This window comes from Perissodus microlepis, chromosome 8 (genome assembly GCF_051167445.1).
Source record: "Perissodus microlepis isolate ML-2025 ecotype Zambia chromosome 8, ASM5116744v1, whole genome shotgun sequence".
NCBI classification, from domain to species: Eukaryota; Metazoa; Chordata; class Actinopteri; order Cichliformes; family Cichlidae; genus Perissodus; species Perissodus microlepis.
This window is the reverse complement of record NC_140468.1, coordinates 28,364,572-28,379,714: the sequence shown is the minus strand read 5'-3', so window position 1 is coordinate 28,379,714 and position 15,143 is coordinate 28,364,572. Positions and strand designations below refer to the sequence as shown.

At 37.9% G+C, this 15,143-nt stretch overlaps 1 protein-coding gene across 9 annotated transcripts in view; it reads left to right on the top strand.

Moving 5' to 3' along the window:
• Positions 1-15,143, top strand: part of LOC146382158 (RNA binding protein fox-1 homolog 3-like) — a 530,501-nt gene that overhangs the window by 497,433 nt on the left and 17,925 nt on the right. For 2 of the 9 annotated variants that reach the window (XM_084938512.1, XM_084938508.1), the window contains one exon: positions 1,564-13,474. The exons of the other annotated variants lie outside the window; for them this stretch is intronic. In XM_084938512.1, the coding sequence (XP_084794638.1) occupies positions 1,564-1,651 (88 nt within the window). In that variant the 3' untranslated portion in view covers positions 1,652-13,474. Of the gene's footprint in view, positions 1-1,563; positions 13,475-15,143 lie in introns of those variants that run through there. 9 annotated transcript variants of the gene reach the window in all.

Below are 15,143 nucleotides of genomic sequence, written 5' to 3'. Positions count from 1 at the left end.
CTTGCTGCAGGTAAAAAGGGGCCCTCTTCCACCTCTGTGAGGTTGTCTTTCAGTCCTTTGTGGTGCAGATTACAGCAAAATTACAGTAATGTACACCAAACATGAGATATTATGTCCAGTACTATACATACCTGTTCTCCCTACGAAATGTTTGAACGATTGAGTTCACAGTGGTTCTTCCAACACTTGGTCGCACCCTCCGACCAGCCTCATCCATTGTGAGGCCGTGATTGACAACATGGTCAACAAGTGTTGCCCTACTTTCATTAGGGATCTGCGTATGTGTTTGGTGTCTTCTCCCTCTTCCCCAGGTCAGCATCGTGGAAGAGGGGTGAGGATGCAGGGGGGACAAACCCCCCACATCCTCACCCCTCTTCCACGATGCTGACCTTCCATTTCTGTGTCACAGAATTGTAGAAATGGTACACACCATGTCCTGCTCGGTTCATATATGCTTGCCAATTGAGGGTTCATGGGATTGATCCATGAGTAACTGTGAACAAGTGGCCTGTCATTGGTTACAACTAATACTTCACACACCTCCTCGTCAGTGAAAGCTGAAGTTCACCTGAGAGAAACTGGTGAATTTGAGGGACTTTCCAGGAGAAAATAATAACAAAAGGTATCAAATTTGCTTGACAGAATTTGAAAACTAATTCAACAATTTTGTAAGTAATGACTCAAGCAATGAAATGAAGACTATTAGTTTTATTGGGAACGACTATTCAGCATCCAGAAGTAGAGTTCATTTTGACTGACATGATAATGTTGTCGACGGCAGAGAATTGTATGAAAGCAACTGATACATGTCCAAGAGCATTTGCAGTTTGTTCAGAGGAAGGAGACACTATGATGTGCACAAATGACTAAATGTTGTGGAGGTTGCACTAATGGTTTTGAGAATTTTCATTCTGATCTGAGAAAAGCACCAAAGCGACTGAGAAAAACTGTAATGTTTCATGGACTGTCTCATTTGCTTGCTACCATGGCACTTTGATATTTTTGAGTTTACACAGCAAATCATGTTACAAACAGCAATAAATATATGAAGTATGACCATACAGTAATCATGCCGTAACCCCAGCCGGTCACAGCAGAACAGGAAGAAATCTCTGACCCCTCTCTAAACCCGCTTCCTGTTAAAAGGGAGTTTTTTCTTCCCACTGTTGCCAAAGCGGTTGCTCATAGGGGATTGTTGGAGTTTTCTCTGTTTTCTTTGTATTATTGTAGGGTTTTTACCTTACATTATACCATAACTTTAGGAAACTGCTGTTGTGATTCAGAGATATGAAAATAAAATTGAATCGAATGTGTAATCTACTGTGTATCTGTCAACTTACTGCAGAAAAGTATCAATTATCACAATCCAAACAATACATATAATTTTTCACATAATATACCTTTTAAAGCTACAGTGTATATAAATGTTTTTCATAAATTTACTATGGACAAAACAGGGAAACAAGACAAACGGACAGATAGATAGATAGATAGATAGATAGATAGATAGAGAATGATTCTTTACTGAATACTGATTGGAGCTTTTCATCTTTGATGTTGCAGGCTAGCCTTTACAGAGGAGGGTGCAGTCGCTTCACTCCCTACTAGAAAAGAGGGAGACAGGCCCCCCTTTCCTTTGCCGCAGACATAAAAAGCAAAAACTCAAATCAGCTAAAAACAGCTTTCACCCCCTTCGTGAAAAACTCACAGCAAGATGCTTCCAGGTGGCAGATGTAACTCTGACATGCAAGAATCATCTTAAAACTGCTTCCCTGTTTACGGACTGTAAACATTTACTGATGTCATTTATTGATGTACTGTACTTATTGTTGTAAATAACAATGTGTTGATTTGAATGTTTGGATTGAAAAAGTTGAACAAAGACAATTTTAGCCGATGTGGAGCGAGCCGACCAAAAACTAGACTTTAATGAAATTCAAAGAAACTTTTGTTTTGCCCTGTGACTCGGCTCCTTTGAAGCCTTTGGTGCCAGTTTAAATCTGTTTACCTAGTCTCCTATTTACTCCTATATACTTCTATATCCATATGTTGATTACTGTGCAAAAGTCTTGAGCCATCCCTCTTTTCTTTCTGTTGTGCTTCCAAGGAGCCAGCCTTTTTTTGGTTTTTAAAGTGGTCCTGAGCTAATTCTCCAGGCATTCTCAAGACCTTTCAAAGTTTTTCTTTGAGCTGCTTTTTCACATATTTTCAGTCCAGTTCTTGTACCTTGACCATTTTCAGAGAAATTGTTTGTTTAAAGTCTCAGTACTCAGGGTTAGGCTGCTGAGTGATTGTGTGTTTTTGCTGTCAGTGACTGATTGTAAACAGAAGTTGAGCCTGCAGACTCCACCTGTAGGTAACCACTGTTGGACACGAGGCAGGTATAAAGATTACTGGATGGGAAGCGTCTTGTCTCACTGCAGCTCAGACTGACTGTAATCTTTCTCAAACAGACTGGCAAAGATAAATTCAGAGGAAAACTCTTATAAATTCAGACAGATGCACATGTTGTAACTAGCCTCAGTCAGTCTGCTTTAGTGGGCTCAAATACTGAAACAAACAACGTTTTTTGCAAACAGTTTACTGTAAATTGCATTAAATGTAACCCAGGAAAGCTTGTCTCCTTTTGCACCCGCTGTGTGTGTGTGATAATATTTATGTATTTAGAGTGAGGGGGGTGGCTTTGGGTGGGTGGCTGAAGGCTGTGACCACAGTGCCCAAACTTTGGCTCTGTCTCTTTATTTAGAGCATTTAGTGCCAAGCCTGACTTACACTGCATACTCAGTGCAGACCCGAACTGGACTAAACAGAGGATCTTAATAGAAAGGTGTTAGATTAAATGTAACCTTTAATGTCTAGATGTATAATATGTTAGGATTAGTTAAATTAATATGTGCAGTAGTCACAGTCTCGTGCTTTTATCTTCAGACACTCTCAGTCAAATACAAAGATACAAACAGTTTAATATGCCAGAATTAAATTTCCCATCCATTTAGCACTATGTGACCAGTTGGGCCACCTAACTTCAATATTTAATGTGAAAAATGCTGACAGTTTCAAGAAAGACAGAAAAAATATGACACTACAGTAGATTCCTAAGAAACAGCAGCACAACAATGCAAGTGGCAACAGATTTTCAATGTATTACAGTAAATTGCTGCAGTATCACAATGTTTGCTTGAACCAGTTCAACTGAAAACTGATAGCAAACTGATATCATCTTATTGTCACTGCTTTCCTGTTTATGGCCATCTCGATGCACTCAGACATGGTCCCTGCCATTAAACCAACCATGTCAAAGGTTGGGATTTTGTTAGTTGATTACTCACTTTTACAATAATTTTGGTCACACAGCAGTTTCCACCCACCGTTTATTTAAGTCACTCAAACATAACACAGTTTGACAGGCATAAAACTGTATTTTTGTGCCAACCAGGTGATTTCCAAGAGCTATTAGCTGAAATCTTAGGATATGTTGACATGGTGTGTTGAGATATTTGAGGAAACTGGACAAATAGAGGACAAAAAAAAAACATGGCAGACCTAAAAAAAAAATGTTAAAATAGGTGAACAGTGTCATGTCCTTCAGAAATAGCAACGCAAAAGCAAAGGCTTGACACAGGACCTGAGAAATGATCAGCTGATCCATGTACTATTCTCTGAAGGCTCATCAGAATTAGGGTGGGTGCTTTTCAGTGGCGGCCATTTTTAAGGAAGGAACCAGCGAGAAAAGGCTGAGATATACCAAATTATACAGGAACTAGACTGAAAATCAGCAGCAGCAGGAATGATTAACCCAAACATCCTCAACAATGTTTCAGCAGTCTGGGACAATCTCGACAGAGAATGGAACAAAAGGCAGCAAACACCTACTGAAGAGCTTTGAATGTCCTGTAAGAGGCCTGGAGAACTTAAAGAAGTTACAATGTTACTGTGTGTATGTTGAATGTAACAACAACATTTTCCCAGGACTCTGTGCTCTCCTGTGAAAAACCAAGTACACCCCATGATTCAACAGCCTGTAGAATCTCCTTTAGCAGCAGCTGGTTATTTTTGTTTCTGTATGTCTTTACAAGTATATCACTTTGTTGTGGAGGAATTTTGACCCACTGTTCTTCATGATGTTGCTTCAGTTCATTGAGGTTTGTGGGCATTCATTAACGGAGAGCTCTCTTAAAGTCCAGCAACAGTATTTTAAGTTCTGTCGAGGTCTGGGGATTGCAACACTTTTTTTTCATTACATTAACTCTTTGCAACTGTTGCACGACCCACTTTAAGTATTAGCTGTTGCTGTTGCTGTTGTTTCAGAAGTCTTGTAGTTTGTTCAGATGAAACTCTGCACACCCAAACCACACTGTTGTTTTTAGAGAGAAGAGACTTTCTTCTGGTAACTATGACAAACAACCAATAATTGGTCTTTTTCTAATCTTGAACTTTACAGGCCTCAGTTACCATGTTACATGTTAGAGTCTGAGAAGTGGGTTTTATGCAGTTTATCTCAGCACTCTGAACTTGGGGTGAATTTGCTGGGACACCCACTGCCTGAAAGACTGTGGCATTACGTTAACACACCTGAAAGCTCCAAACCAGCAAACTGCTAAGACTTTTGCTTTTATATATGTTCACATTTGCTGGGGGCTTGTCCCGTTCCCGTCCATGAACAGGAGTTTAGTTTCATATTGACTTAGATGGACTCAAACCTGACCCTAGCCTGTCCCTGCCCCTCAAGGAGCTGAAACTGCATCAGAAATGCTAAAAGAAAGTGTTGCATTATGAAACCTGAAAGGTGAGTGGAAGAGTTGGATATTTTTTTATCTAAACTCAGCATGAATTGATTTTCTAACACAGTATGGAGGAAGAGCTGTGTCAACCATTGCAAAATGAGAACCATTCATGAGTCTACTGATCGTTGCCACGGTGCCCAGGAGGTCGGAGGTATCCCATTGCTGCTGAATGTCTCTAATAGAAACAACAAAAAGCTTATACACCAATACTTCATGTTTCATGACTCCTCGTGTTCTGTGGAGGCAATAATTACACGTATGCACATGTAGGAACAACAGAGGATGTTTCTCACAATGGTGTTATGAAACTGTGGTTTTCTTTCTGCCCCCTGCTTTAATATGTATATGGTCATGATTTATGATGTTCACCATAATGATGATAAATGAATACATCAATATTACTACTAATGACAATAAATAAACAGTTAAATAATAATAAAACATTTAAAAGTGCAGCTGATCATGGCACAGTCCAGTCTGCGTATCTTGTTGCTTCTCACTCTTAAAGAAGGACACATTTCAGTTACCAGATATTTCAGTACTCTCAGTCAAATAACAAAAAGATAGTTCCATCCACATTGTTTGGTCAAACTATTTAACACCTGCACGAATATCTGTTGAATAATAATGCTGAGAGATTGCTACAGAGATGGATGTGTGATGGCTTTAGAAACATCTTTGAGAGCCTAATAAGCACCGAGCTTTTCACCACCACCAACAGTACTGTAAGTCTCACAATCCCTAAGACACACGGAGAGAGGACTGGAACTGAATATATTTGCTCAAGTAGTTTAATAATCGCTAATGTAAATTTGTACTTTGTTTAGGTTTTCCATTTTTGCTGCTTTCTGCTTCTACTCTGCAATATTTCAGATGCAGTTATTGTACTTACTTTAGTTACTTAACTTTTAAGCTACTTATTAATAGTATCATAATGTTTTTGATGTTTGAGTTAAGAAGTCTAAATACATTTTCCCTAAATCCAAAACAATAGGCAGCTCCTTTATGCCACAGCGTGAGCAAATGTGCAAACTCTTCTGACAACACAGGGATGTTACTGTGGCTTATAAATCATCTGCTCATTTTTATTTGTTCTCTAAATCCTGTCAAACATGTTGCTAATGTAGTCTAGCTCACTAGATTATATGCTCATTGTAACCTTCTGAGACATTAGCCCAGTGGCATGTGTGTTAGTGCCAGCCAAGGAGCTGACGTGCTTTTTTATTTTAGTTAAAAATCTCTGTTCGTATTCGGGTCAAACCAGCACAGCTCCAGATCCAAGTGACAGCAAGTCAGACATATGTTACCTATCAATGGCCAGCAGCAGGCTTTGTTCACTTTGAATATGACTATAAATTGATATGGATCCGTTTATTGTGGGTTCTGTTATCGACATCATTTATTCTCCAGTCTTGGACCTGAGGTGATGCTCACAGTAAAGGCTTGTATGAATTCACTGTATGAACTTTAATGTAAAGTAACTCTCGTAGCAGTTTGTATAAAGTGATTTTATAGAGTTTTAGTTGATGCAACTTTATTTGCTTGATTGATTTGGTGGACTGCCTCTACTGCGACTGAAACAAGGCAGTGCGTGTTTCTGCTGTTTATCTGCTTTACTACAAATTGTTCTTAACATACTTTAGACAGTTGTGGCCCAGATGTTTGAGCCTCTGCCCAAGAATCGATAAATAAAGCATCCACCATATCCCACCTATAGGTCATGCTAAATTTAAATTCTTTAATTCTGTTTTAGAAATTTAAGCAAACAATGACTAACAACATAAATAATAAATGAATAACATGCTATTATTTAAATTATAATAAGTCCATTCCATGAGCAGTCTGTGTGTGTAAGCTGTTGGAAGCTCAGTCATTTAATTCCTGGCTCAGTCCATGTCAACGTGTCACTGGGCATGACTCCCTCCACTGTGTCCATTTAGCATGTATATGGTTTAATATGGAAAAAGGAACAGACTTTGAACTGGAGGGTTATGAATTCACATTTATAACTAGGCGAAACAAAGGAGGAGGAGGAGTGGCTTTGTATGTGGACAAATCCTTGAAATTTAATGTGGTGGAAAAGATGACGATGGTGATTGATAATGTACTAGAATGTATTACAGTTGAAATTTGTAAAGAAAAAAGTAAAAATGTAATCATTAGCTGTATATACAGAGCTCCAGGTAGTAGTATTGAGACATTTAAAGACTGGATAGAAGAAACATTTATTGAAATAGCTCACAAAAAAGTCTTCATTTGTGGAGACTTCAATATTGATTTGCTAAACCCAAATAAACATATAACCACTGAGGAATTTATAAACACAATGCACTGTATGAACCTATTCCCTAAAATTACTAGACCTACCAGGATTACATCACATTGTGCAACTCTCATAGACAACATTTTTACAAATGACATTGAAAATAAGACTGTAAGTGGACTCCTGATTAACGACATAAGTGACCATCTTCCAATTTTTACAATCTATGATAGGAATTACAAGATCAATAAAATGGACAGTAAAAAAGAGTACAGACGAGTAAGAACAGAAGAAAGAATGAATGCATTTAAAAAATATTTATTGAAAGAAAACTGGGGTGAAGTATATCAGGAACAGGACGTTAATAGTGCTTATAATGAATTCCTTAGAATATTTACATTACTGTACAATACCAACTGTCCAATAAAGCAATATAGTAGGAACATAAATATATGGACTGTCCATGGATAACAAAAGGTCTGCAAAATGCATGTATAAAGAAAAATGCTCTATACAGAGAGTTCTTAAGAACGAGAACTAAAGATGCCGAAATCAGATACAAAAGATATAAAAATAGGTTAACTAATATACTTAGATATACTAAAAAGGAATACTATAAGAAGCAATTAGATATAAATAGAAATAATAATAAAAGATTATGGGAAATCCTGAACAGTGTTATAAAAGGTGGGACTGGACAAAAGAACTATCCCAAATATTTCATTTGTAATGACCATGAAGAATACAATATGGATGTTGTGGCAAATAGTCTCAATGAATTCTTTGTAACTGCTGGACCAAATTTAGCAAGTACAATCACTCATCCTGGGAAAGCACAGGAAAAACCGGATACACTGATAGACAGAAATCCATATTCTATGTTTCTCACAGCCGTTGATGAAAATGAAGTTTTTGAAATTGTCAAAAAATGTAAAAATCAGAAATCTTTGGATTGTAATGATATTGATATGATAGTGGTTAAAAGAGTCATTGAGGCTATTATAAAACCATTTACATACATCTGTAATTTATCATTTCAAACTGGTCGATTTCCAGACAGAATGAAAATAGCAAAAGTTATACCTCTATACAAATCTGGAAACAAACACCATTTCACAAACTACAGGCCTGTCTCTTTACTACCTCAATTCTCAAAAGTTCTTGAAAAACTGTTTAAAAACCGACTGGAAAAATTTATAGATAAACATAAACTACTCACTGAGAGTCAGTACGGATTCAGATCAAGCAGATCAACATCATCGGCACTATTAGATTCAATAGAATACATCAGAAATTCCATAGACAAAAAGCAATATGTGGCTGGGTTATTCATAGACTTGACAAAGGCATTTGACACTATAGATCATGATATATTAATAAGAAAACTGGAACGTTATGGTGTCAGAGGGGTAGCTTTAGATTGGGTCCGGAGTTATTTAAGTGACAGAAAGCAGTTTGTGAAAATAAATGGTGGTTGCTCCTTATGTATGGACATTGCTTGTGGTGTACCCCAAGGGTCAGTTTTGGGTCCAAAATTCTTCAACTTGTACATTAACGACATCTGTAAAGTGTCCAAAGTATGAAAAATGGTTCTCTTTGCTGACGATACAAACATTTTTTGCTCTGGTGATGATCTGCAGAATTTATTGGAGGATATGACTAATGAAATAAGTAAAGTGAAGTTCTGGCTTGATAAAAATAAATTATCATTAAATTTGAATAAATCTAAACTTATGTTATTTGGAAATAGTAGTTTAAATACAAATGCAAAGATTCAAATAAATGGTGTTGATATTGAAAGAGTCAGTGAAAATAAATTTCTGGGGGTAATAATAGATGAAAAACTTAACTGGAGAGCTCACGTAAGATATATTCATTCCAAAGTATCACGAAGCATTGCAGTACTAAACAAGGCAAAACAGGTATTCGACAGAACATCACTTCATATTCTCTACTGTTCACTGGTTTCACCATACTTAAGCTATTGTGCAGAGGTCTGGGGCAATAACTATAAAACCACATTACATTCACTTTTTACTCTTCAAAAAAAAGCAATTCGAATCATCCACAATGCAGGTTATAGGGAACATACAAACTCACTATTTTTGCAGTCTGAAATATTGAAAATTGACGATATAGTGAAATTCCAAACAGCACAAATTCTATTCAAAGCAAAAAATAAAGAACTGCCAGGTAATATTCAGAGTATGTTTTTTTTGAAAGAAGGAAGTTATAATTTAAGGGGTTTTTGTAACTTCAAAACAATGAAGGTACGTACTACAAGAAAAGGCTTTTGTGTTTCTGTTCATGGAGTGAAACTATGGAACAGTCTGAATATGGAATTAAAGCAACGTCCAAACATAAAACTGTTCAAAAAGAGTTATAAAAATATGATCTTCTCGAACTATAAAGAAAAGGAAAATATTTAAATTAAGTGAATGTCTCTATTTAAAAAACAAACAAACAAACAAAAAACTCATGATGTGATATTATAGTATATAGTATATCAGAAATCTGTTCACTATTTTATTACAAATTATATCAGTAAGGAAGCTGACTAAATATTCACTGATAATTTATGGCAAAGGGGTGGGATTAAATAAGTGTATACTTCTTCCCACTCCCTTTCAACATGTAAATTAATCAGAACGGGGGTTTTTTGTATGTAATTTGTATAGTATTTTTTTCTCTCTTATTTTCTTTTCTAAATGTACTTGTATATTGTTCACATGTTGAAATAAATTACCAATCAATCAATCAATCAATCACTGGGCATGACTCCCTCCACTGTGTCCATTTAGCATGTATTGGATCAAAAGCATATAAATGATTTCAGTAATGGTTAAAAAAAACACAGGTGCTAGCACCTTTAATGTAAAGCATTATTTAGAGGCCCTGTGCTATAACATCAGCACTGTAATAAATACAGTGCTGAATTATGTTCATACTGTTTTTCACTACAGTCTTTTCCAGACTCGCTGATATATTTTTATATCCAAACGTCCCCATTTTAACATGTTCCTGGTAGGAGAGGTATGATGCTTTTTTTCTTCCTCATTTTAGTCGATGCCTGTCTTCTTTTCACTGGGTTTTTAAACCATTTACATTTAAAGGCACTATTCTCAAGCTGCACTGCAACTCCATCACCATCTCCTCTGAACAATCTCTGAGGCATTGTTATGGTCAAAGAGCACAGTCTTCTCTCTGTAGTATATTCCACAGTGGCTTTGGTGGTGCCCCATTTGTAGGTTTCCGGGTTAGCGACTTTGCGTCCTTTGTATTTGAAGGTCAAAGTCACCTGGCCTGCTGAGTTCAGATCCAAATTGGTCTTGTACGAACTTTAGAGTTGAGTCGCCTTCCTTCCCCTCTGGCAAAGATGCAGAGATTATTTCTTCTTGACTCCAAATAATTAACCTTTCTGTAAGCTCTATTGACATTGGAGTTAATGAGAGCAGTTTGCCTCTATTGCCCAGTTTTCAAGCTTCTCCAGCCACACCTCCACTTCACTTATCGTCCCACTGTACAGCTGCTGTTTGGCAGAAAGTCTGGCAAACTTCTGGTTAATTTCTTGTTTAAAATCATCCAGGTCTTTCTTTGCATCACTTCTCAGACTCTTCAAATGAGCAGAGAGCTGCTTTGTTCTTAATTTTCAACTCTCCTGTCTCTTGGCTAATGTTTGTTAGGCCAACGTGCCTCTCATTTTAATTCACCTCATATATATGTAGTGCTTAGGGTTAGGGTGCCTCATGGTGCTTTATATTGTAAGGTAAGGTAAAGACCCTGCAATCTTCTTCATCCTGGCTTTGTTCTGGCTGTTGCAGGGTCCGCTCTTCGGCAAAGGTTTCTCCCTTTGGTTCTGTCCAAGGCGTCCTCAGGTGATGCGTTGACGGTCTTAATGTCTTCCTTGATTTTGTCCATCCACCTTTTCTTCGGTCTGCCTCGAGGCCGGAGACCCTGCAATAATGCAAAGAAAATAGAGAAAACAGTCATATGACCCCAATTTGAGCAAGAATTTTGGCGACAGTGGGAAGGAAAAACTTCCTTTCAACAGGAAGAAACCTTCAGCAGAACCAGGCTCAGGGAGGGGCGGGGCCATCTGAGAAAGACAAGATGAAGACACACTGTGGAAGAGAGTCAGAGGTTAAATGCAGAGCGGTGGGTGTCACTACCTGACCCATACCGGAAACCCGATCGGTACCACGCATGCACAAAACTTACATCACTTCTTCTCTTTGCCAACATTGTGACAGTTAATATATTTGAATGACACGGTTAGCGCCCAGTTAGCTCCTAGCATTTCTCGACAGCTCTGCCTCTTTTTCGACTACCGGGACATTTAAACAATGGATAATCCATATACAAACAAATACATTCTGTTCTCCTCAACAGAGAGCGTCCCCCGATTGAACAACAGCGACGTAAAATAAGAAGAATGGTGCCTAATGACAGACTTAATAATACAGACTTAGTAATGTGTCACGTGAAGATTCATCAGCCAGATGAAGTGTTTACTGGCAACTGACAGTGACAGTGGACATCATCATCACTATTCCAACAGTCCTCTCCACACAGACGAGCATAAACACACTCGACTATCAATAAATCAAATTTAACACACGTTTGTAATGACGCTAATTCAGTTTACAATAGGGCTCATTCGCTCGGTCAGCAGGTGGCGGTATCCTCGTACACTGGGGAGTAAACTGCCATTAAATGAAACAGAAGAAGAAGAAAACATCTGCACATGTGCGGTACGGATCGGGGAGTCCTGATCCGTAACTATCTTTTTTTTTGTTTTTGTGTATATTATATTAAAATGTTTCATTACTGCAAACATTTTAAGAGATGCTTATTATTGTTAACATCTTAACAGATACTCTGACTCGTAACTATCATCAAATGCTTCGAGCGGAAGTAGTGGCCTTTCACGCATGCGTGGTACTGATCAGGTTTCCAGTACAGATCGGGTAGTGACAGTGAGAAAGGTGTCTGAAGAAGAAACACCCAGTGCATCATGGGAATCCCCCGGCAGCCTACACCTATTACAGCATAACTAAGGGAGGATTCAGGGTCACCTGGTCCAGCCCTAACTATATGCTTTAGCAAAAAGGAAAGTTTGAAGCCTAATCTTGAAAGTAGAGATAGTGTCTATTTTTAAATACTCCAGGAACCAAGTCCTCAAATGAGGTGATCTTGTTTGTACTGTTCCTTAGCCACCATCATCTTCTCTTTTGTGGTCCACCCAAGTGTTTTCTAAATTAACCCTGCAGCGTGTATTTATGATGACCAGCTTTCACTGTTCTGGCTTAAAGTATGCAAGTTTTGAGGTACTTGTACGCTTGGCTGTCAGAAGCTCTTAAACCCAGCAGCTTATCTACCCATGATGTGGGTGGCTGTAGCTCAGGAGGTAGAGCAGGTCACCTACTGATCGGAAGGTTGGAGGTTCGATCCCAGGCTCCTCCAGTCTGCGTGCCAAGTATCCTTGGGCAAGATACTAACCCCAAGTTGCTCTCCGATGCGTCCATCGGAGTATGAATGTTTGTGAGTGTAGTTAGAAAGCACTCAGTATAGAGGTAGTGCTTGTTAGACTGGGTGAATGTGGCGTGTTGTATAGAGCGCTTTGAGTACTCTGGGAGAGTTGAAAAGCGCTATATAAGAATCAGTCCATTTACCATGATGCACACCTAAAAACACCAAAAGTTGTCTAAAGTGTTGTATAGCCAAAAGAATTAAACCAATTTGTCAGATTATTTAGAAATTGCTTTCTAAATGATCACATTTCACTGAAAAACCTGCCTGTATAACAGAAAGTAGTAGAGGTCTGCAGAAATATCTCTACTACTCCACGTATAAAAATGTGCTTTCAGTGGTGATGGGACATCTCCTTCTTATAACCACCATGTAAATAATAAATAATACAACACATGTGTTTAACTATCTGTGCTCTTCCAGTCACTCACACGAATGTTTGCTTTGATCGTCGAAAGAAATGTAGAAAGAAATGTAACAGAGTATTATTACCAACTCTGTGTGTGTGTGTGTTCCTCTTCAGGAATCCAAAAGAGGCTGGAAATGATTAGGAGTGATGTGTGTTTTAAACCTGTGACATCAGTCCTCTTCACAGCTGTTCGGTGTCCTGTTTACAGATGCCCAACGCTTAAGCCAGGAATTTTAAAAAAGCAAAAGAATTATTTACAAATTAATATTGACTGTAAAGAAAATCATCATCATCATTGTGCATTTCATCATTTGAATTTGGTGACAGAGGCGGACAGTTCGCTTTGTTATTGTGTTCAAATGTATCTGTGATCATTGTATCAAAGCAGATCTAATGACTTTTGAAAATATAACAAAAGATCAAATAAATCCAGCGGTTTCCTTTTTCATATTGCTGCTTTTCTTAGTATTAAAACTTTACAGAAATGAACTCAATGTGTTTCTATGTGTATGTGCTGTGCTTGGTTAAACTGCAGCATGTTTGAATGGACTTCTGCCCACAGTGCAAAGACTTAGTGGAGTTAGTCTAAGTCGTCCTTTGGCTCTGTGTTTTCGCCCTACAACAGCCTGGAGATTTATCCGGGCTCCAGCCCGTCTCTGGATGGATGGATTGATGCATTTTACTAATTATTTTTTTTATTATGATGTTCGGGAAGATTTAATAGGGTCATAAAAGTCACAAAGCAAACACAAAACTTTGTGAAGACACATGACTTAACGTTATGTTGACATCTGTTGTCTTGACAATTTGACTAAACTTACATGGACTCAAGTTATTGACACGTTTTGATTTATTATTGTTACCCATTCAGTCAGTACACACTTCAGCTGACACATGTACAACACATGTACAACACATAGCTCTCTACAACACAAACACAGGAGGCTGTGACTGTGGCAGCAACACAACACATTTCAAGGCCTCGTTTGTTTGGATAAAGCCACAGAGGGAGACGTCTGTTTGACTATCACTGATGTTTATGTCACTTTGTCAGGTTTTAAATTGTGCTGATCTTGTGTTGTAATGTCACAAGTTATTGTCAGTAGATTTTCAGACATAAATGTTTTGGTAGTTGAAATGTGTGTCACCGTTTGTTTTGTTTGTTTGTTTGTTTGTTTGTTTGTTTGTTTGTTTGTTTGTTTGTTTGTTTGTTCTGTATGATGTATTCTTGGTCTGCTGTGGTTTATTCTAAACTTTTATATTTGATTGCCTTTTTTCCCTCATAAGATATTTTTGTGATACATACAAGCAGTAATCAATAAACATCCCCCTGAAATTACAGAGGTTCTGTCAACATCACAACATATTCCAGTAAAACTCAAATCACTATTTCTTCCAAGCTTAAAGGTTTCATTTTACTCCTAAATGAAATATTACGACATAAGGTTCATTTTATTTAAATATTATTTATATTCTGTCATTTATGTTCATTGTGACCAGTCAAAAGCTTCAAGTGTTACAGAAGAACACACAGTGAAATCTCCAAAGAATATACTGAATCATTTCTTCTGTATGAAACAAAAACATTCTGTATATATCCTCAGTACAAATTTCAAAGACCAAAACAAGACTGACACTCCAAGGCAATCAATCATTATCTTTACAAAGTGCTCTCCTGTTTCAGTGAGAGATCGTAACATGAGTCTTTAATCAGACATTTCCGACTGTGCGTACTTATATCGTGTCTTTACGACAAACTAGGCTGTCGCATTTGTGGCATCACTCTATCTCAGAGACAGTGTGTCTGACATTTTGCAGCAAATCACAAAAACAGTCGCCTCAAGGTGCTTTACAGAGAAAACCACCAAATTAAATGGCATAAAGAACACAAGAGTATGAATCCATCCTGCCTTTAGTCAGTGGTTCCAGCAGGTGGTAGCGTTTAATGATGTGGAGAATATTTTAAGCTAGCCAAGAACGCAGAGTGATGCTGAAGCTGAGGAAGTGCTGACCCAGCCCAGCACCGTGATAACCTGAGCTGCTGCTGAACAGCAGTCAGGCTGCAGCTTCCGTTTCTACCTGTTCATGTTTCTACAGTAGAATCACCGTGACAACCGTCATGAAGTCTCTTTGTGCTGGTTTTCATCTTTGCTTTGTG